This window comes from Schistocerca cancellata, chromosome 1, assembly GCF_023864275.1.
Source record: "Schistocerca cancellata isolate TAMUIC-IGC-003103 chromosome 1, iqSchCanc2.1, whole genome shotgun sequence".
Classification (NCBI taxonomy): Eukaryota; Metazoa; Arthropoda; class Insecta; order Orthoptera; family Acrididae; genus Schistocerca; species Schistocerca cancellata.
Window position 1 is genome coordinate 672652802 of NC_064626.1, and position 24635 is coordinate 672677436.

General features: G+C 41.7%; 1 protein-coding gene across 1 annotated transcript in view; it reads right to left on the minus strand.

The window, feature by feature from the left end:
- Positions 1 to 24635, minus strand: part of LOC126184003 (probable G-protein coupled receptor Mth-like 10) — a 248635-nt gene that overhangs the window by 60050 nt on the left and 163950 nt on the right. Inside the window, exons 2-4 of the mRNA XM_049926359.1 lie at positions 23857 to 24070; positions 12374 to 12675; positions 2715 to 2793 (exon numbers count right to left, since the gene is read on the minus strand). Of these exons, the coding sequence (XP_049782316.1) occupies positions 2715 to 2793; positions 12374 to 12675; positions 23857 to 24070 (595 nt within the window). The remainder of the gene's footprint in view (positions 1 to 2714; positions 2794 to 12373; positions 12676 to 23856; positions 24071 to 24635) is intronic.

The window sequence follows — 24635 nt, forward strand, 5'->3', positions numbered from 1 at the left end:
ACGATTTTTACTTCTGAGCCCACAAATCTATTCAAGCACCACTTCAAACAAGGCGAGTTTTTAACCTAAGCACATTTAAAAAGTAAAATACATTTAAAATATACTCTACAGAATCTCCCTAATTTATTTCTTGACTACCTTGTCTAAAAACATGAAGTAAACAGTGTTTCATTAATTTTTAAACTTTCTCTTCTTTCACTTCCTCGCAGATCCTTGTATATGATGACCCTCCCTCTTCAACATCGAACAATATTCGGCCATAATAGTTGCTTTCCAGTTCCCGTGGTACCTCCTCTCCATATCCTTAATATCTTGGTTAAAACGTTTATCCTGCGCTTCACTACAAAGTCCCAACTTTTCTGGAAAGTGGTCGACACAGTGTAGAAAGTAGACATTCAAACTCATATTACATCCCATCTTCTCGAAATTTTGCAACATTTTGTCAGCAAATGCCTTGCAATTAGGATCTTTCTTATTCCCAGAAAGTTCTCAGTAACTGATCGCAAGGCATATCATGCGTCTTTTTCTCCCCTCTTCATCGTCTTATCAAAATCTTCGTCCTTATCAATTTCTTTATCTGAGACCAACAAAAATTGTCTCGTTGTGATGAAGGGAAATTTGTTGAAAAGTTACTTGAAGCAGGGTCCATTGTGTGACACAGCCTTTACAAACTGTTTCATCACGCCCTGTTGTGTGTGTAGTGGTGGAAGCAAGAGTTTCTTTTTTTGTGTGTTTCTACGAGCGGCCCTTGCAGGATATTATTAGTTCCAGGCACAAAACTTCTCCGCTCTGGCCGAACTCTCACTCTCCAATGTGCCCGAGTGTCCCATTCGCGTATAAAGTAAGGCATTTTTGTGAATCCAGCTTCTTGTCCTAATATTATTCCAATAATTTTGAAGTCACCACAGATAAGCCATGTGTACCTCTTAATGGATTCTTGTTAAGAGTATCTTCATTTACACATACACCTCTTTCAGTTGAACTGAATGGGCTTCAGGAATGGACCCATACACGTTCCCATTATGCAGTAACACACTTCAGGCTCCTCGTTGATGAGTCTAGAAAAAATCCCCACTGGGCAGGAGCATGTTCAGTGGTGCCAGAGAAGTGCATTAACTCGTTTGCGTTACTGCACTAAACTAAGGAATCTTTCTGTGAGAATAAAGAAACCAGTTCTTCCTCTTTATGTCTGTACCATGAGTAATGTGTACCTTGTTCCAGAAGATTCTTACTTTTTAACCGGGAGCCAAGCTATTTCGCTGATTCCTGCTATAAATTCAAATCTCGTACGAGACCATTAAGCTCGCTCTGAGAGAATAGTTGTGGAGTATAGTCGTCTTTAGGGTGGTAGATATCACTGTAGTCTTCGGTAATTGCATCAACTTCATTTTCATCATCGTCTTCTGCCATTTTCTCTAAAACAGCTGGAGGAAAAGGAGCAATCAGATCTTCTTCATGTGCAACTGGCCTAATGGCTGAATCAAATTGTGGATACACAACTTTTTTTTATTTTTGGAAGTGCACCCCTTAACAATAACTAACCAGAAGTAACAGTCATTAAGGAGATTTTTAGGCTACCTCCACACCAATGGAATCGCAAATGGCGTGAGTGTTTTTTTTTCCATAATCCTCACCACAATAGCGATAAACTGTCTTTGGCACTCATCACTTGTCTTGCTGACCAAGTTTCATTTTAAAATAAGCATGGCAAGCTTTTTTCACAAACTTTGTTTTAACCATTCTTTGCTTAGGCATTGTATAATTTACACAAATGCAACAGAAAACATTTGGGTCATTCACACACTTGCGTTTTGACACTGTAGTGAGTACAAACAATAGGCGAACTATTCTATTAATAGTGTCTTAAATATACAGAATAATCAAAATATAGCACTGGTAATGCAAACCTGTGAGATAAACAACACTTTCAAGGTCACACAATAACAACTAGCATCAACAGATGTAGCAACCGAAAGGTATACAGTGCCGTATTGACAAAATTTCCCTCCAACAATACGCATAATCTACTGGCACAGTAATATACTTTGAAGCAGATTGCGGCAAAACTGTACGTGATAGGAAAAAACTGTAAACAGATTTCGAACCAGCATAAAAAAGTTGAGGTAGTATCACATATTAGTTTTCAGTCATCTGATACCATGCAGACTAGTGATAATTTATTAAACGAATACTGAAATACTGTCAGACTCTTTCGATAGGTCTGTGTAAGGTATGTTAGCTACTTCACAGTGCAAAATAGATACTTTCTAGTTGCCTCGTTTCATCCTCAGCATATGAGATCAGCATGTCCTTTGCATGTACCTTCTGCTGCTGCTGCTGCGCTATTACCGATCCTAAACCCTTTGTGGAGAACGTATTTACGCAGAGCATCTCACTCCCCATTGCCCACTGCAACACGAAATAATTAATTTTTTGAACTTGAGGCGCTCATTTCTTTTCCAGCTCTTAGAAGTGAATGACCTGATAAAATTACCTCTCACCTTTTGTACATTCAAGTGTCCGTAGTATGTGGCAAGAAGATAAGTAACTGATATTTGCTTCCTCGCTTTGCCGCAAATTCGAATTAACAGCACCAAAGAAACAATTTGTTGGCCGCTGCTTGCAGGCAGGGAGTAGACGAGCAAGAGAATCAGTGTCGAAAGACAACAGAAATTTTGCTTAATTGTTTTGAGACTTCTGAAATCTCTACTTACGTCACACCCAGCCAGACGTTAAAGGCGACGATGTTTAGCCAGAAGAAAGCCGCCAACAGCCAGTAGTACGTGAAGAAAGCTAAAAAATAAAATAAAACAAGGGTTATTCATGTCATACATTTTCATGAGGAATCGTAATAAATTAGATAGTTAATTAAAAAAAATAGGTAGCCTGAAAAGAAACACACCTCAGTAAACAAAGGCTATCCAACCCGCAACGTCGATATACACATTGTGGTCAGATCAATTCACAACAGTTTTTCTTTAAATGTGTGGAGCAGAATGACGTATGTCTTCTGATGGCGTTCTGTCCACTTGTTATGCGCTAGAAACACAATGGTGCGGTGTCAATTCAGAGTAACAAAAAAAACAGTATTTGCTTTTTACCTATACGGACCACTGCTATTTCGTAAGCCTCTGCTTCGTGCAGGAATGTCTAAATTAAGGAAATGAGGTATTTTAGAGTTTAATTCCGTCCGGGAAAGATGGAGAAGGCAGCGGCAGCTGCTTTCCTCAGGAAACATCCCGGCATATCCCTTTAGCAATTAATGAAATCACAGAAAAAATAAATCAAAATGGCTGAAGAGCAATTTGAAGATATTCATCACTTGACTACAATTTGACAAACGAAATAGTTTCTGACTGTTATCGTAATATAGCCTGCTGTGATAATACCAGTTTATTTTTCGGTCTCTGTTTATTGAATCTTTATCTTTTACGTATTTGCTCACTCCTTTATCACTGTTATTACAACTGACAGTTTGTACTGCCAATTTGTAACAAGAATTATTGCTGACATCAACGGACAAAAGATAACCCTCCGTGACACACAGCGCTGACGTGATAGATCCAACTACCCTGTTCCTTCTATTTCCCTATTTATGAAGAGCTGACCGAAGATTTAAGTCTTAAACAAAATTTTCCGTGACGTGTTACATCTGTCTCATCTATAGCGCCAGAAGTGACTGCAAACTTCCGAACTGTTCCCGTCAGATGGGAGCTCCACGTCAGTTTTATATTTTACTTGATTAAACGAAATTATTCCGTGGAATTTTCAGCAGGATGCGTAGAACTTATGCAGTTCTAGTTTATATGACGGTTTCGATTAAGTTCTACTATTAATATATTAGTAGTAGTGATATCACTGTGCATTCCAGCACTAACATTTTATGTAGTTACATTTATGAGGAAGTGATTTAGAGACATCGCGAACAGAATACTTCCGAGTGTTCGGTGATTCGAATATATTGAGACTGTCCTATACTACAAACAAGATATGGAAAAACCAAGTACACCAAAAAAGTCGCAGCGATGAGATAATCTCCTTGCCACTTCAAGCAAAATTTTAGGATACATATTAAGAAAGTCAAAGTTGTTTTAATCGTGATGGATTATTAAATTAAAAACAACTGAACCCTGGAGCAACACGATCGTATGGAGTGTAAAATGAAGGCTGACGTCGTCAGTAAACACCACACCAAACTGCTTTTTAAACGCATGTGTATAAAGAATTACACCCGAATTTATTAAAAGATTATATGCAAATATGCTAATACTAATGCGTTAATGCGAAACCGATTTATGTCGGAAAAAATTAGTTCCAGTTTTGGCCACCAGATTCAAATCTGGCACTGTACAGAATCTCGTCGTCGTCTCCAGTGCGCATACTGAACAAATTGTGTAAGCAGCGGTTAGTAATAACATGAACATTATGCCTTTTTCGCTTCTTTGACCTTTTCTGCCCACGTCCCATTTCTAATCCATTACATATGGAAACGTTTCTATAGGTCTTCTTGCATTCACAGCGCCAGACATGTCCTAGTGGCCAAAACTGGAACTAAATTTTTTTAAGTGTAAATCGGTTCCGCATTAACGTCTTAGAATAACCACAAAGTTTCGCTAGTGTACAATTATTATGGCGCACACTGGACCTCTGTGAGTAGCTGCACTTTAATTAAAAACCATCCGGAATATTCAGTTAGCTTTAAATTAGAATGTTGGTCATTACTTAAGTGTACCTAGGATTCAGCAGTCTGTGAGCCCACAAAAAATATGTAAGGGCGAGCAGCAGGGCGCACGTTGGTCTGATTGTTGGCTTTGTGCGCTGGTCGACGGTCGGTCGTTGCTGAGTCAGTCGAGGAGCCATGCGGCCAGCAGCCGCGTAAGTCTCACGTCCGTGCAAGATTTTGTAGGATTTGGAATAATTTTGTGAGAGGAATTAAATATTTTTACTTGTCAGTGCACTTAAATTATTTGAGAGTGTTTTCGGTGATTGATTTTTGTGTAACTTTGGTTACGGGATTTGAGGCAACTGAACTATAATTATTACCTGCAATTGGCATTTATATTCATATAAGACAAACTTTTGTATGGTTTTCGCAATGATTATTCAGGATTCCGAATTTATTTTACGTTGCTATCTATAGTGGGAAACAGTATTTTCCGACTTGAATGTCTGTCTGCTGTTGATTTGTGTGAATTAATCTGCAGTTAAATGAACTTTGCTCGTTCGTGTTTCTGCATTCGATGCTGTTCTCGCACTACAAACATTAATATTATTGTTTAGTTATTTTTTCTTTGAAAACAGTAATTTATGCGAGGCCACGATTCGCAAATTTGTGAACATTATTTAAAAACATTTATTGGGTTTAAACTAGAATCATCTAGTTTCGACAACATCATTAATCCTTCAAGATTTATCTGGGCACTTTATATATATATATTCGCCAACATGTATTTTTACTAAAAAGAGTTAAATGATCAATTTTGTAGTAAATGTATGGCCTATAAGAGCGACAGTAGACGATCGACCTCTCTGATAATAACGAGTCAAGCCAAAAAATTAGGTCGTGTACCTTACAAACCGATAACGGTCTATAAAACCGTGTTCTGGTAAGACCCCTTACTGGCCTCCGACAGCAACCGTTCAGATGGTTCAAATGGCTCTGAGCACTATGGGACTTAACTGCTGTGGTCATCAGTCCCCCAGAACTTAGAACTACTTAAACCTAACTAGCCTAAGGACATCACACACATCCATGCCCGAGGCAGGATTCGAACCTGCGACCGTAGCGGTCACGCGGTTCCAGACTGTAACGCCGAGAACCACACGGCCACTCCGGCCGACAGCAACCGTAGGGTGGGCAAGAGGTACAGTATCAGTGCATGCGATCGCCAGGACCCGCCATTTCTGGAGGAACGTAGGCGCTGTCTTTTCACGTTACACCGAGTCAAGAGTGTATTGCGAGTACCTTGGTTCGAGGAAAACCGCATCCGTCAGAACCAGCTGCTGTGACCAACAAATCTACTGTTGGATCACACGCATTGGTTCGCTTAGCACTCCACAGGCAACCCGTAACTTCCACAAGACACTCCGCGGACGCCAGTTTAAGGCCCAATCGACACTAGCAGCCGGTTGGGGCGCCAAGCTGGGAGAGGCGCCAGAGGCACCACAGCTGGAACATTCCTACACAGCACTGTCACAACTCGTTGCTGCCTAGCTGAGGATACTGGCTCTGGGACGGAGATGTGCAGCTTGTACCAGAAGTATTCCATTAGTACAGATGGAGTCCCTCATAATGCAGGTAGTTCAAAGAGACATGTGCCGTGCGCGGACTAGCGTTGAAAGATGGCACTAGGATAGTGTCTGATGAGCGGTAGCGCTTGAGAATGCCGGTTGTCTGTGAGTTACTTCTGTGCCTTTACAGTTCCCTCGATCACTACCCTAGGGTTCCTGAATTCATGCCATGTGGCTCCTCACACCATGGCGTTAGATGTAGCAGCTTTATATCTCATTAAAACGTTAGCAGAATGTGTCCTTTCCCCTCGGCACCATTACGCTCACCGAAGTTGGTCATCCGAGGTAGTGTGCAACCAAGATTTAACGTAAAAAACGATGCGACTCCACTCTCTAGCCGTCCAGACTCCCTGGGCACGGCACCATTTCAAACACACCCGCCTATGGTTCAAATGGCTCTGAGCACTATGGGACTCAACTGCTGTGGTCATAAGTCCCCTAGAACTTAGAACTACTTAAACCTAACTAACCTAAGGACAGCACACAACACCCAGCCATCACGAGGCAGATAAAATCCCTGACCCCGCCGGGAATCGAACCCGGGAACCCGCACCCGCCTATGTTGTGGTGTCAAATGGTTCAAATAGCTCAAATAGCTCTGAGCACTATGGGACTTAACAGCTGAGGTCATCAGCCCGCTAGAACTTAGAACTAGTTAAACCTAACTAACCTAAGGACATCACACACATCCATGCCCGAGGCAGGATTCGAACCTGCGACCGTAGCAGTCGCGTGGCACCGGACTGAAGCGCCTAGAACCGCTCGGCCACCACGGCCGGCTGTTGTAGTGTCAACTGCTCCGTATGTGTGATACAGTGATTCAGTAGCCTGGACTTTCCCAGTCTCTGACCCAAGGCGCGGGACGACACCCGATGTAGTGTGTCCACTGCTCCACTGCTTGTGGCCGGTTAACAAGCGCAGATGCGAAGGCATTACGATGTGCTTGCCGCGCAAAATAGCGATCCTCCTGTATTGTAGCCAGACATCCATCGAAGATCACTACAGCTCTAATCATTTAAATACCCGCAGATAGTATGTACATTTAAAAAACTGTGGCCAAATGGGACCATTCCCTCCAGGAGCTGGTTAATAGTTTGTGCAAAGTGTGTAGAAGTATACGGGAAGAAAATCCCAGGTCGACTCCGCTCGAGGGAACCGGGTGTGAGCTGCTACGAAACTACTTGAATCATTGGCAGGGTTACTAATGAAACCATTTGCGTTTACCATCTGCAGACAGCCATACTGTATCAAAACCCTATTAACTGCAGATTACCCAATAACATATTCATTTATTTAGGAACTCTTTCATTCAGAAACTGATGTACTGAACACATGGAACCTAACTATTCAAAAAGTACCCGAGAACAAACAGAAACATGAGAAGGGAAGAAAACGAGGTGAATTAAGGATCTAACAATTGACGCAGTGAGTCCAGCCTTATGAACTAGTGAAAGGGGAATTATTGGCTTCAACATGGTAAAATGGCACACCATATTCGTAGTATGTCGTATCAATAACTACTGATAAAGTACCTAATGTTAATAATATTTCGTATTTAACGACTGAAGAAGTTCTTTGCAGTTTCTCACCGGTTTTTAAAACGTTCAGCTCGCCCACTCCCTTTTTGATCTCTTACCAGAAATTGTAATGTTCTCAAAAATATCATTCTAACTACAAAAACCAAGCCGGTGTCTCTCAATTCCTGCGTGAGACAGTTTTAAGCTCGTACACCGAAGTGCATTTCATTGCACACAGATAGGAATACATAGCTAGATGCATAGGATTGTGGACCTTAAAGACAGTGCTTTATAGCTTCAACTGCCCTAGCGCAAGACAAACTGTGGCCTGTAAGTACTGCGCATAATGAATGACGGGTGCGTCTAAGTGAATACACCATCCAGGAAGGCACAGTTAGGCTCACGACTAGAGGGACATCATCGGTTTTCGGTACAGTGATGTTGATAATGAGCCTCATTCCGGTAGAAATACTTCTATATTGTTGTTGAAAAACCGTGAAACTTCGTGTGACACAAGAACTACCTATATATCCGAAGATTCTTCTCATTTAAGAACGATGTGCTCTGTTCTGTTGGCTAGGAACTCTTCGATTCAATGACAAAATTCGTGTGTGATCCGCTCACTCAAATTCTGTTCGTTAGGATGCAGTGTGGAACTGCATAGCGCTCGTTCCGGAAACCGAGTAGGGCTGTGTTCACACGACGGAAATTTCACTCGCGTTTTCCAGTCGCACGTTTAGACATCCAACATTCAGGAACGATAGGTAGCGTACATGTGCTGTTGAGCTGACTGCGCGTTTCCGCCGCACCAGCCGTATTTTGTAAGTATTTCTCTTAGTTTTCTTTGTTGCACGTTGCGAAAATTGAGTGAATACTGACATCGAGCTATTCATTGTTGAAATAGAAAAACACAGAATTTTGGAATATTCCGTCTGCATTGCATAAAAAACGCACGTGACGAGCGGTTAGAAAGATAGGCAGCGCTCATGTACTGAGTTGATCCCACGTTTCCGTCGTACCAGACGTATTTTCTAAGTATTTGTTATTTTTATTTGTTGCGCATTGCGAAAAATGAGTGAATACTAAAATCGAGCTATTAATTGTTGAAGTAGAAAAACACAGCATTTTGGAATATTCCGTTATAATTGTATAAAAATAAAATTTTGAGAGCGCGCGACTGGGAATAATTGGTTTAGATCCTCTTTGAGGGAAACGATTAAGAAAAAAATGAAAAATGAAGAACAGAAAAACTTTATTGTTAGCAAGTACACTTTCCTTCATATCTTCTGCATGTTCAAGTCTACCTGAATTAACAAAATACAGGCTGTTTCAAAAAGAATGACCTGATTTTAGAAGTAAATATTTATTGATAAAAACATACTACAAACAAGGAATGAATTACAAATACTCACAAAATTTATGTTATTACACATGCTCTATGTTACCAGTAGCCCAGCGCGAACAACACCTAGACGATAGCTGTATTCGTTATAAACTTTACACAATGTATCTGCTTGTACAGATGTTACGGCGGTTGTTATTATGTTCTTCACTACTTCTATGTCACGAGGTAAATGAGAGAGGAACACACTTTCGTTCACATATCCTCACTGGAAGAAATCGCTTGGGGCTATGTCTGGCGATGTTGGAGGCCAAGAATGCAGGGCAATGTCTCGGGGGACCGTGCACCCTATCCACCGCTGAGCTATCTTCAAATGCTGCAAAACTCGCTTTTTCCACAAATTCAGGAGGACTCCGACGACTCCGTTTTCCAACAGGGTGGAGCTCCACCAGACTGGCACAACAACGCAATTCAGTTTCGCAATTACACTCTTCCTCAACGCTGGACAGGAGGCACGGGAGCCCAAGACACTGCCCAGCATTCTTGGCCTCCAAGGTCGCCAGAAATGACCTCATGCGATTTTTTCTTATGGTGATATCTGAAGGAAATTGTGTTCATCTCCCATTTATCTCGCGCCGCAAAAGAAATGAACAGAATAATAACCACCATCTAGACGATAGCTGTATTCGTTATAAACTTTACACAATGTATCTGCTTGTACAGATGTCACGGCCGTTGTTACTCTGTTCTTCACTACTTCTATAACTTGCATAAAAGCAGATTCATTCCGTAAAGTTTATGAATCGAATTTAGCTATCGTCCAGATTTATCCGTGCTGCTGCTGGTGGTCACAGAGCATTTGTAACAGCATAGCTAAAACTTCGAGATTTTTTTGAATATTTTGCAATCCATCCCATGTTTGTAGTATGTTTTTATCAATAAATATGGAGTTTTGAAATCAGGAACACCTTTCGAATCTTTTCGAAGCACCCTGTATTATGGTTTTCTGACAATGCCAACAGGGGAGCCATCTCTTATTATGAAAGATATAATCTTCTTGTTAGAGAAGTTTTATTTGTCCAGATTTCAGTAATCACTTATATGGTCTACTCGTTTCGACCAATAGGTAGTTGGTACTGTTGGCCAGGAAGTTATCCGCTGATGACGGGTCGTCCAGTCATACATGGGATATGTATCATGTTTGAATCCATTTCTCATTCGAACATGGTTGTTAAGTACTGTAATAGCTTTTGCAATGTGTTAGGCACAATTCACACTAATATCTAATGCGAGATGCAGTATTCTCCATTTATTACACGCACTCAATATACCAACGTTCTAAAGTTAGCCGATAATTAAATATCTTTTTCCATAAGTCGGCTGTAGGATCGCATTAAATTTTCCATCAGCTCAAATGCTTCATCATCTACGTTCACGCAGGGAAGTGCCATCTCTGCTAAAGGTCCTTGTTTCGGTACATCCAAAGGTTTTCCCGCTAGTTATTCCAATAGACCGGAATCTCTGACGAGCGGATAGCTTTTCCGTAAGCGCGAATGTTTAACCAGATAAAGCGAGAGAGTCACATAGCGCCGACAGCATCAGAGAAGAAAATGTTTTTAAGTGAAGTATAAGGAAGTTTAATGTTCTTGATTTTGTATTGTGACGTGTTTACCATCTAGAGCTCCAATGCAATGAGGAAACACTGCGTACTGTTTCAAATAATTGAAGTATTTCAATCCAGTTTTCCTCACCTGGTGTTAGTATCAGAATGTCTTCTAGTTTCACCCAGATAACTTAACAAATAATCCTAGACACAGTCAATTTCCTAATTTTATGTGAATGGTGCAGCTCAGTCACTTACAACGAGCCTACACCTGCATATTTCTGGAGTATAGCGAACGTGGATACGGCTGTAACTGATGTACCCGCACAACACGATACACCTCCTCTTATAATATTTTGTAACATTGCTAAAGCATATTTTCTCAATGTGAGTTTATTGATTTAATTCGACGTTTGGGAACCTGCGTTTCTTATGACACGTCTATTTATCTTCCTTTATTTCTGAAAGCCTATGTCGCTGTATTTTCAAGTTTCTACTGAGAACATTGATTATCATGTGTGTCTATGTTTCCACATACCACTTATCAGCAGAGAATTTTGATCTTATCAACATATAAATCTGCTAAAAATATTATAATTTCTTGTTTCTAATACTGACTATTTAAATTAAACAAAAATGTAATTATTATTAGATGTAAACTATTCTGCATAAATGTCATCTGTGAAAAAATATGCCGGCCGTAGTGGCCGAGCGGTTCTAGGCGCTTCAGTCTGGAACCGCGCGACCACTACGGTCGCAGATTCGAATCCCGTCTCGGGCATGGATGTGTGTGATGTCCTTAGGTTAGTTAGGTTTAAGTAGTTCTAAGTTCTCGGGGACTGATGACCTCAGCTGTTAAGTCCCATAGTGCTCAGAGCATTTGAACCATTTTGTGAAAAAGTATCGATATTTATGATACTCTATGATTCATCGATGTGAGGCTTTTGTATCTTTGGTTTATGTTTCTCTTTCTGGGGAGAGTGGAAGAGACGAGTCGAAATGTACTTTGTCTGCATTATACACATAAGAAATACGTATCTTTATATGAAGAAACAAAAAAAAAATTTCTTGTTCGAGAGTGAAGAGAATATATCCTCTAGGCTGATTTCGACTGGTGTTTCATTTTGAAGGAATTTAATTTATACTTGATTACATTATTTTGAGAATGCGACAGAGCTGCATTATTGATAATTTTGACGGATGAATGAATTACGACCGAATACGGAGATCAAGAAGATCTAGGCAAGATTATACTGCGTTTTATTTCAGGACAACGAGCTACAGTAACAACGTGAAACTAAAGACGTGTATTATTTTAAACTCTTTACTTTCACAAAGTTCTGTGTTTACGTAATAGATCTATCACATGTGCCCTGTACTTTATCTTAATCAATTTTACGTCTTGTGTGCACAGACAGAAATGTGATTCTTCTTTTATTTTAACTATACGACAGGTGAGAGTTGATTAGACATCCGCGTACAAGACGTATGGAACCGAAAGAGACCGCGCACGACCGCTCGTCATCTGACGATTTGGGAATTCGATCGTGCGACAGCGTGCGTTACATCTGACCTTAGCCTCTACTTCGATGGACAGGAACTGGTAGGAGAGAAGCTCACCCATGAAGACGCACTGGACGTTGCCGATGACGTGGCTGGTGAGCTGCAGCAGGCCGAGCCCGAAGCTGCCCAGAGCGAGCGAGCCCATGTAGCCGCTGAGGCAGAGCCCGTCGCGGTCGCGCAGCGGCGGCAGCCACAGGTAGATGGCGAGCGTGGCCAGCAGGAAGGCGACCGACACCTGCAGCAGCACGCCATACGCCGACACCACGGCGCCCGGCGTCCGCCCGACGTCCTCCTCGTCGGGGAAGCACACCACCGCGCCCGCCACGCTGCCGTTGGGCCACATCTCCGTCACGCAGAACCTGCCGACCAGCGCTCTTCAGGTGGCGTGCCACAGTTTTCGGATACTGTCAAATAAAACCTCTGCGCATTATACACATCTCAGTTCCTGCGAGAAACAGTATCAAAAAACTTCAATGAAATTAGAAGGAAGGTCAGCATTGGCCGTAATTTTGATGATTTACTAACAGCAAAATCGATTTTCGATCACATAATGATCATCTTCAGTGCTGGAAGTTAAACACTTCAATAGCCATCAGTGAATAAGAAACAAAAGACCACGAATACACCTGAGTATAAACCAACTGCTGGTAAGAACATACCTTTAGCGTACAAATTAAAGCTCGAAGGCACTGGTATCTACCTTACTAGCAGTCACAGAAGCTATGAAACGATCACAATAACTGAAGCCGCTGTTTACATCCACCTATACAGCAGATCTCGGTGTGAAAGGGGCTTGGAACGCCCTCTGTGACGTGTGACCGTTTCATAACTTCTGTGACTGCTAATAACTAGACACCAGTGCCTACGAGCTTTAATTTGTACGCTAAAGGTATGTTCTTACCAGCAGTTGGTTTATACTCAGGTGTATTTGTGGTCTTTTGTTTCTCATTCACTGATCGCTATGTGAAATGTTTAACTTCCAGCACTGAAGATGATCATTATGTGATCGAAAATCGATTTTTCTATTAGTAAATCATCAAGATTACGGCCAATGCGGATCTCCCTTCTAATTTTAATTATCATATGGTCATTGTGCACACAACACTCTATGGAGTCTCCAATCAATAAAAAGCTTCAATATATGCATAATCGTTCCAGTGCAACAATTTTTCCAGAAAAGTAACTGTCAACATACTGGACATAAAAATCAGAAACTTAAAATATTTCTCGTTCTTGTTGTTGTTGTTGTGGTCTTCAGTCCTGAGACTGGTTTGATGCAGCTCTCCATGCTACTCTATCCTCTGCAAGCTTCTTCATCTCCCAGTACCTACTGCAACCTACATCCTTCTGAATCTGCTTAGTGTATTCATCTCTTGGTCTCCCTCTACGATTTTTACCCTCCACGCTGCCCTCCAATGCTAAATTTGTGATCCCTTGATGCCTCAGGACATGTCCTACCAGCCGATCCCTTCTTCTAGTCAAGTTGTGCCACAAACTTCTCTTCTCCCCAATCCTATTCAAAACCTCCTCAATTAGTTACGTGATCTACCGACCTAATCTTCAACATTCTTCTGTAGCACCACATTTCGAAAGCATCTTTTCTCTTCTTGTCTAAACTATTTATCGTCCATGTTTCACTTCCATACATGGCTAAATTCCATACAAATACTTTCAGAAACGACTTCCTGACACTTAAATCTATACTCGATGTTAACAAATTTCTCTTCTTCAGAAACGCTTCCCTTGCCATTGCCAGTCTACATTTTATATCCTCTCTACTTCGACCATCATCAGTTATTTTGCTCCCCAAATAGCAAAACTCCTTTACTACTTTAAGTGTCTCATTTTCTGCTCTGATTCCCTCAGCATCACCCAACTACATTCCATTATCCTTGTTTTGCTTTTGTTGATGTTCATCTTATATCCTCCTTTCAAGACACTGTCCATTCCGTTCAACTGCTCTTCCAAGTCCTTAGCTGTCTCTGACAGAATTACAATGTCATCGGCAAACCTCAAAGTTTTTATTTCTTCTCCATGAATTTTAATACCTACTCCGAATATTTCTTTTGTTTCCTTTACTGCTTGCTCCATATACAGATTGAATAACATCGGGGATAGGCTATAACCCTGTCTCACTCCCTTCCCAACCACTGCTTCCCTTTCATGCCCCTCGACTCTTATAACTGCCATCTGGTTTCTGTACAAATTGTAAATAGCCTTTCGCTCCCTGTATTTTACCCCTGCCACCTTCAGAATTTGAAAGAGAGTATTCCAGTTAACATTGTCAAAAGCTTTCTCTAAGTCTACAAATGCTAGAAACGTGTGACAACAAACCTAAACAACCTCGGGCTCGCACAAGCCAGTCTGACGACATGATCGAGAATTGTTTTGGGGGATCGCCGAATGACTGTTGAACAGATCGTCTCCAGAGTTGGCATTTCTGTGGGTTCTGTACACACAATCCTGCATGGCGACCTGAAAATGCGAAAAGTGTCATCCAGGTGGGTGCCACGAATGCTGACGGACGACCACATGGCTGCTCGTGTGGCATGTTGCCAAGCAATGTTGACACGCAACGACAGGATGAATGAGACTTTCTTTTCGTCGATTGTGGCAATGGATGAGACGTGGATGCCATTTTTCAATCCAGAAACAAAGCGCCAGTCAGCTCAATGGAAGCACACAAATTCACCGCCACCAAAAAAATTTCGGATAACCGCCAGTGCTGAAAAATTGATGGTGTCCATGTTCTGGGACAGTGAGGGGGACAGTGCATTCCAAAGGGCACTACGGTAACAGGTGCATCCTACGAAAATGTTTTGAAAAACAAATTCCTTCCTGCACTGCAACAAAAACGTCCGGGAAAGGCTGCGCGTGTGCTGTTTCACTAAGACAACGCACCCGCACATCGAGCTAACGTTACGCAACAGTTGCTTCGTGATAACAACTTTGAAGTGATTCCTCATGCTCCCTACTCACCTGACCTGGCTCCTAGTGACTTTTGGCTTTTTCCAACAATGAAAGACACTCTCCGTGGCCGCACATTCACCAACCGTGCTGCTATTGCCTCAGCGATTTTCCAGTGGTCAAAACAGACTCCTAAAGAAGCCTTCGCCGCTGCCATGGAATCATGGCGTCAGCGTTGTGAAAAATGTGTACGTCTGCAGGGCGATTACGTCGAGAAGTAACGCCAGTTTCATCAATTTCGGGTGAGTAGTTAATTAGAAAAAAAAAATCGGAGGCCTTAGAACTTGATTGCACCTCGTACAATGTCGTAATAAATCTGTAGTTAACATTACTCGAGAATGAAAAAAAAATACTAGCAGCAAGATTCGAACCAGAGATTTCGCACTTACGAAACTAAGCGTTTATCCGCTCGGCTGCTGACGCCTTGAATTCAAGCTACCACACAAAGTATATATGCACGTCTAAAATTTTCAAACTCTGTTTTTCTCGCAAACGATTATAGTTGGGTCCTCTTGTTGACATGTTTGACTGCTAGTCGTGCCCAACTCACCCAGTCAGTATGAGTGAAACCAGTTAGAGGCAATTCATATAGTTGTCTCGTCAGTGCAGTTCGACAGTACTTGCTGTCTCCCCAGCTGCGAGCGGGACAGTGCAGTTTCTGCAGATGATGTTGAGTCTGTCAGTCTGTTACTAGGGCGAACTTCAGCTTTGTATCTATACGGTACGAAATGTTACCAACAAATTATATTTATTCAACGGTAATGCTATTTTTTTTATAAACGTGTTATTAGCTGCTGGCGTACATACTTTCTATCAGTCATAAATTAAAATGATTTACAAACACAGCAGAGTAACATTTGACCCACTTTGTACATTTTAGGGCACGCATACTTAAAGTCGTCTTCAGATTGAAATTGACATCGTTAAAGCGCGCAAACGCTGTAACAAATGCTTGAAAAGGCCACGTGCAGAATCGCATGGGGAGGGGGATGGGGAGGAAATGAGCTCGTGTACAATGTAATTTTATTTTATGTGCTAACTCATAACAAGTATATATAGTGCTACACTGAGGTGCGATCTGTCGGCGCTGAGTAGTGTATTTCGTGCTCTTGTCCAACGCGCGCCTGAACAGTTGAATGCGAAAGGCGTAACCACAAGCGCCAGAGACGGCTTACTTGCGCTGAAGCCGCTCGCTCCAGTATTGTCGCTGACTTCATCATTCTTAGTTTTTATGTAATTGCTGACAACAAGTGTAATAAAACTTAGAAGGAGCGATCTGGCTTTAATCGTACACGAAGGTAGACCTGTTCTACACAGGAGTATTTCTTGTTAATTGTCGCACTCATCTTCGGAGCATAACAGAAATTTCATCTTTGAAGTTAAATGAATATGAAAGTATGATGTCAAATGTATGGAGTGTGCCGTAAGAAGATTACTAAAAATCGGTTTGAAATTAAAATGTGTCTTCTAAATTAATTTTCGACTTGCCAAGACCGGTATTGCATTTTTATATCGGCTCAGAATTTTATCTTTGAACATCCAGTGGACATTCAGTGTCATTATTAGTACCGTAATTCAAGGCAGTAACTGCGATCACTTAAAAGTGAAGTTCATACTCAAAAGCTACTTTAAAAGCTGAAACGTGTGAACTGGCAGTTAACTGTTGATTCAAGAGTTAAAATATTCACCTACTTCGAACTTTATAATTTTTTCAGCATTAAATGATTTTGTGTGTGTGTGTGTGTGTGTGTGTGTGTGTGTGTGGCCATTCGTGTATCCGTCTTACTGTACCTATGTTACGTTGTATTAAACAAGGTTTGAACGACGAACCGGTGCTGGCACCCAGGCAAATTGTGCGAATCGAGTAATTCCTTTTGCAAAAGATTTTAATTTGACTGAAATTAATGCTCGGCTAATCGTACCATTTGAACTCCGGACTGGAGTGAGACTGTCGGTTCAACTTTGTTCCAACAATGTATCGATGGCTAAGTTTTAACCGTTTGAAACAATAATCTTGTTTCTTTTGGCTTTGACAAACAAAAAACACGTTTTTTTCTGGGTAGTTTTTAAAGCGCGCCACTTCTATACTTTAAACTTGTGTGAATCGTTTCACACTTTGCACGAAGGCAGATGATTGCATAAAGTCAAAAAATTTTGTTTTAATCCAATAATTTTTATCATTGTCAAGATACGACGATCTAAAATGTAGCACATAAAACTCGTTCTTACGTTAACTGAATTCGCTGTAACGGTTTAAACTGAATCAAATAAATAAAAAAGGCATTCTTTTCGATAAAATTGAAAACTCGCTTTCAAAACTAACTTCATTCGGATTTCACGCGCAAAAAACGTGTTTTTACGCCAGTCACTTCTATATTTCAATTGATTCGAATTTTATAAGAAGGTAGACAAATACATGTAATTAATGGTCTTCCTGTTTTGTGAAAGCTTTATCCGTTGCCACGATATAGGGAACATGGTACGAAAGATCCATCAGTCGTCCCCCAAGTCAACAAAAATCTGCATCGGTTACCAAGCTATGGCGGTCTAATGTCAAAATTATGGTACAGTTAACGTTGGGAACCATAATGAAAAATGCTGTTACTGTAGCACAAAAAAAGTCGAACATGTTGTAGGCAAAGTCTGGGATGTAAAACAAGGGAACTAGCTTTTCGACTTATATGGCAGCTTCAAAGACATTTAAAGCAAAATATTTTGAAATATTCGCGCTTTTATACGGGTTAACCCTACTTTCGCAGCGCAGTGAGCTCTTAGACCTACCACCTGTTACATGTCCGGGTGTGGTGTAAGAACAAATAGATACAGATTTATGCGCTTGTAGAGAGTGGGATACATCAACAATAGGACGGGGGGGGGGGGGGGGGGGTGCATCTATAAAATGAAATGCCCAGTGCGAAGAAGCATGCATCCTAAACTTTAAGCAAAGTTGTGTCATATTGCACGTCATGACAAATGCCATTTTGGATGACATGACGTAGTCATGTTATACGTCATGACATAATGTAATCCTTCTTTTACGTCCCTAACGCTGTCCAGGACGTATTCGCATTTTTGTGCTACGATAAGAGCATATATATAAGGTACGCCCAATTGAAAAGGAGACATTCGCTGTAGCGGCGTTGTATGTAATTCCAGTTGATGAATGTGTTTGCCGAGAGCTGGCACGGTGGTGTTCCCAGTTGCATAAGCGGAGTTACGGCTTCGCAGTAATTTACTCATTTCTGGAGAGTTGTTTCCGTAGTTTTTTGTATGCTGGATTCCTCCCAATCAGCAGAAAGAGCAGTTATCTAAATTCTTCGCGCAGAGGGGCAGCATGATTCACAGATTTGTCGCGGGATGAAAGAGGTGTTCGGAGAGCAGTGTCTTGCACGGTACATAATATCGTTAAGAGGTGGGACGTGTAAACATGGACACGCCATGTCCTGGGTAGGATCACGTTGTCGCTACCAGTGCTGTTATTTCGGCTGTGGAGGAGCTCATACGAACGACTCGTGGTATCACCACACGTGACATTGCTGTTGTGTCGTCGCTAAGAGAAGACAGTGTGCATCATATAATATATGAGAAGCTTTGTTTTGGAAAACTTTATAAACAGTGAGCGTCCAAGCGTCTTTCAAACAGAAGACTGTGCCATGCGATGGAACGTGGTTCACCACTTCGACCCTGTCTCCGAGCGGATGAGCATGGAATGACGGCATCCCGGCTAACCACGTCGGAAAAAAGACCAATCTGCCCCGAATGCTGGAAATGTGAGGCTCAGTTTCTTTTTCAATGTAGGATATCAAATCATCGACTGGCTACCTCAGGGAGCAACAATTAACTCTTAGCAGTATTTAACACTAAAGGCTCTAACTGACCATCAAGAACAAGCACAGGGGCAATATCTCGAATGGGATAGTGCTTCTCTAGGAGAAATGTAGGTCACATGTGGGCAAGAAGTCCCTCGAACTGATTCAAACATTTCGATGGGAGCTTCTGAAACATTCTTTTACGGCCCCAATATCTCCCAGTACGACTCGCATCTTCGGCCCTTTGGAACCATCTCTGAAAGGTCAGAGATTCAACTGCGATAAGAAGTGCAAGTCACTGTGGAAAACTGGGTCCGTCAGCAACCCAGGAGTTTCTACACTGAAACAGTTCACTCTCTTCCTGCACGCTGGCCTCGGTGTATCAGTGTCAATGGAAATTAGGTATAGTTCTGCTTTTCCACATGAACATTAATTGTAACAATGTTATTAAAATTTCTTTAAAGATAACTGTAGTCTCCTTTTCGTTTGGGGACACCTTATATACTCAATTACACTATTACGTACAATTTGACACTAACCACTTGTTTGTTCTAAAACATTTAGTTCAGAGTTTTAATTTTTTTCAACGCCCATGGTTTCTTTTAGATTTTTATTCTTCTTACAGTATGAACCTGTGTAGGACGTCAAATGCACTCTTGGTTCTGTCTCCAAAGAACTGGGGTAGTGCAAAGAAGCAGGCAGTGATCCTAGTCTCGAAATATCCTTTACAAAATTGATTCCGTTTTTCTCACTGCGTTTGCACAGCAAGATGTGATTTCCATCATAAATTGTTACGTCATTACATTGATACTAGGATGTTTCCAATACGTCTGTTTTATTTAAGTAGTCTGGGAAAAATCCGAAATTGAAACACATTCTCTCAAGTGACGCTGCTTATATTCCTTGATGTTATGGATTCTGCAAACTATGGACGTCTTGATATGAACAACTTTTTGTTTATTGGCTTTCGTTCCATTCTTCCTGCCAGGAGAGAAACGCTTGTTGTTTTATTTTCAGGAAGCAATCTAAGTATGGTAGTTTTATGTTTACGTGCCTTCCACTGATAATTGCGTCTCTCGCTAGGCGATTGGCTTTTGTTGTATTTGTTGCCGGAATGAGATTTAATCCATGTGAATTCTATAATGTGATCATTATTCTTTTCTGGATGATAATGATTTAATTCCAGGATGTATTTAGTAGTTCTTTTGTTCTAATTTATGTAACTGATTGACTTCAGAAAACATTCTGAGTCAGTGATTATTATTACTATGGAGATTTTGCGTATTTTATTGCTCTTATAACAGCGATTGTTTCAGTTAGAAATATGGAACCTTCTCCTGGTAGTTGAAACTTGCTTTCTTCCGTAGTTACTGGACAGAACAAAGCTCTTCCAATCTTATTTTCTGTATTCATTTTTGATCGATTAGTATATATTTGAGTATAACATGCCACCTTTCTTCCTGGTACGATGAACTACGAGGGATATTTTGATAGATTCTGTGATAGTCACGTAGGAACACTGGAAGTATCGAACTTAGTCACTTCGGTGTATTTTATTTTGCTGATATTTTCTTTTGGGTGTATGCAGCTGTATTTTCCTCGTATTTCTATAATTATAGATTTTAGTGAGCGGCTTTTTTAATGCGTCGACGGTTAGTACCAGTCATTCTTGGTACAATATGACGGGCACACAGTATTATTCTGCGAATATTTGAGGCATTTCTGTCACTCTGAGGAGAAGGACGTAGTGCGGAAAGAGAGCATAGTTCAGAGGCAGATGCTTAAGCTTTTCTGCTGAAATTTGTCCAGAAGTGCTAGATTTTTTTTTATCAATGATGTAGTAGACCATGCATCTGTTATCTCTAAGGGACTGTATCGATGCGCGGTATAAAGTGAGTTCCCCGCCATACTCTCTTCAGTGACTTCATAAGGTTCAAAGACTTTTCCAATGCACTAGGTGCGTTTTTATATGACAGTCCCAACTCATTCTTGAATCAAATACAACACCAAGAAATCTAGCCCGGGATTTTATTTGTATTTTATGAGTCGAGAGCCTTACACTGCCCAAACCTCCTGGTAAAACTGGTTTCGTAAAGGGAACACTTAGCGACTTTTCTGGAAAAATTGTGTAATGTCTTATCAATACGGCCACTGCCTTTGACACCTCACACGCTTCCTGATCTAGACTGATGGTTGGCGCGTAAAAACAATTATTGTCTACGTGCAGGAGTAGTTTCACAGGGGGAGGAATAATTCTCTCAAGCAATGAGTTGTGATGTGGCAGTCACATATTGCTGTGCGATATCCGATTATTTTTCTACTTAGTTCTTGGCTATTTTACAATTTTCCTGTAAGAAACGAGCGGGCCCAGGTGTTCGTCTTGTGATCTGGCTTGACCACAGGACGTCAGCCACAAAGGCTTTAGAGGAGAGACGTTGGTCACCATGGCTTTACAGTTTGCGTAAGTCTGTTGCGGTAAGCCCCTGCTCGACGCTTTGTCAGCAAATGTGGTTTTCTCCTTTGAATGCAGACTGCCGCTAAGTCACTGCATGTGCTTAGCGTATCATTGAGCGTGACGAATTCACCTCCCCTCTATGTAGATCTAAGAACGGGCCGCTGCGTCTTTGCTATGTCACCGTAAGAAAATTCGGAGCCTTACACTTCAGATTTTGTTATCCAATCAAATGCATCTTAACCCACACTGTGCGTAAGCGCGTAGGGATTATCCAATAAGTCGATCACGGATAGCAGCCAATACCTTCTTCTCCGGATGTTAAGATGCGTTCTGTAAGTCGCAGGTTTCCCCTCTATTCATGTAAATAAAGCAACGTTTTGGTGGTCCCGTTGGCAATAGCATTGAGACATCCCTTCCACACAGAGTTTCCTAAAACGTGAGGACCCAGGCTTAGAGAAGAATAATTTCCCTGCTGCGGAGGGATAGACACTTCTGGTGTACGATTGCTGACGCCGACTGGGGTGACCTTGATCTGGTGGCGTTCGGCACGTTTGCTGAGCTCGGAGTAAGTATTGCATTAGTGCTGCCCCCTTTATGAGCAGCTCAGAATTTGCGGGATTCGGTACGCAGCTTGTGTTGTTCTCATTAATTGTTTTGTTTCGTGGCTCTTGGACTTGCTTTTAATTCGCATTTGCGAGCTGCACACATTAGGAAAGCTTGTGGCGTTTTCCAAGCAGTCTTCCACGTAAATGAGCTACCTCCCCACAGCGTTAGCGGAACATTTTTGATTAAATTTAGCTTCTAGAGAGATTTATAGTTCAATATTTTAGTTGAATTTGTTGTGCTCGTTGTGTTGTAGCCAATTTCTCAGTCAGTTTTAGGAGACTATGTTCATTACGTTGGAAGCTTATTCTCTGTCATTTTAATGTGGTATGTGCCGTGATCTTAGAGTAAATATATGATTTATTGAACAAATACTTTATTTTACTCTCACAACCAACCTACTGTCGTTCAATTGATCCTGGTTAGGTGATCCTATAAAAAAATTTTGTTTCTCTTACTCTTACCGTGCTCTGTTGCAGTACAGTGACCAAACGTTGTGATCATTCAGCTTATACGCAGAGCAGATATTGTGATCAGCTGCTTAACTGATGTATAATGAACACTGCCATTGCTCGTCTATCATGCTTTTGAGTAAGTCGTAAGTAAAGTTAGATAGTTACGACTATGTGCGGCAATGGAACTTAGAATGACTACATTTCAGAGTATTAAGCTAAGGGTTGCTCCTTGCAGGAAACCTGTCGTAAGAATACAGGGCTCAATTAATTTATCCAGTGTAACATTTTCTAGCTGCTCATGTGCGCTATTCGTTATTGTAGTCGCTCGGCCAGAATCCTGCTGCAGCATGCAACTGATAGGCCGATCTTTCTCAAATACTCCTAAATGGATTGTGGCTAGACCAACGTGGCCGCCTTATAGGGTGAGTAATTTCCCCATGAGGGGTGGTGTTTCCAATATCCGTTGCCGCAAAGGTTCTAAATGTCTTGTCAGAAGGCAGCGCCGTGCAGCAGCGCTAAGAGGAGGAGAAGAGAACGGCCAGCGAGAATGCCTACCTTATGGTCTTGATTCTGACTGGCTGATTGCTGACCTCACTCTTCCTTATTCTAACTTGAATCAGAAGGTGATCGGGCAGCCACGTTCGATCTGGCTATCATGTAGACGGCGTTTTTCATACATTAAACAAGAAATGATTGCGTAACTTTATTTTTTCGAAGTGATAATTGAAACTTTACGGCTACACGTCGTAAATTAATACCATGATTAAGCGTAGAACATGCTCCAATACCTTGCAGCAGAAAGAAGTCAGCAATAGCGGTCTTTTTCGCTAAATCTATTCTTTTCCCCTGATCAGCGCTCTATTCACTGCAATAGAGGTTTAAGATAAATACGAGTTAAGAAACTGGTTAATTTCCAGCCCAGTCAGTGCAAAACGAATGGGAGTGCCGTTTCCTTCTGTGCCTCAGTGGTAAAATGCCAGACTACAAATTCCAGCCAATCCTAGGAGTTTTATCTGTCACTCATCACTTCTTTCACCTCTGTCAGTGTTTGCTGACATGAAAAATACTGAGCCGCACCGTGGTTCGAAATCAACATCAACATTAAACTGTAGCTCCCACTATATCTGGTTGTACAAGTTAGTTTAAAGGTTGGAGGAAGGCAACGGCACACAAGCTCCAACCGTGGCCGGTAAAGCACTGTGCTGTTCAAAACAATATTCGGATTTATGACTACTTTGCTTTAGGACGTACTTGCCAGGGGGTTCGTCGATCCTGATGCCGGAGGCGATGAAGAAGAGGTGTCCGTCGTCTCCGACTGCAAGCGGCTCGGCCTCAGCGGCGGCGTCCAGGAAGTAGGCGGTCGAGCAGTTGTCCAGGTTGAGCGGCGAGCCGTCGTCGCACGTGCGGCCCCCGGGCAGGCCGCCGCCGCCGGGGCAGCACAGGTAGCTGGCGGCGGCGCAGCCCGCTGCGGAACCACAACACGCCAGTGTGCTTAGAAAAATTCTGTACGTTGCAAGCTGCAACAATACCGTACGGTGGAATAGTCCAGTCAACGAACATAAAAAATGGTAGAATAGAGGGGGAAAATCCTGCAGTCACAATTTTTTTTTAAAGTGATACGAGGAAATATCATTAAAAACACAGTAAAACTCCAGCACAGTGTGTTTTGAGGGTGGGGCTGGGGGTTAAAGGGCACTTTTTCATTTTTTCTTGAATAACTCTAAAAGCGTGGTTACTAGCCCAAATACAGGAAATGTGTTTCCAGCTACGAATAAGGACAACCATCAGCTGTATAGTGCAATGAAGACAATGAATATTTGTGACAGATCGGGATTCGAACCCGGATTTCCCGCTTATCGCGAGCGGACGTCCTACTATTGGGCTACTCGAGCACGACTCACGGCCAGAATCAAACTTCCATACGTTGTCAACCATGTGTCTACAATCTGTACTCGTACATACATTAAGTATAATCCTGTACAAGGGACACACTGAAACTGAAAGTCACTTGCCGGGTTTCGAGGATAAAT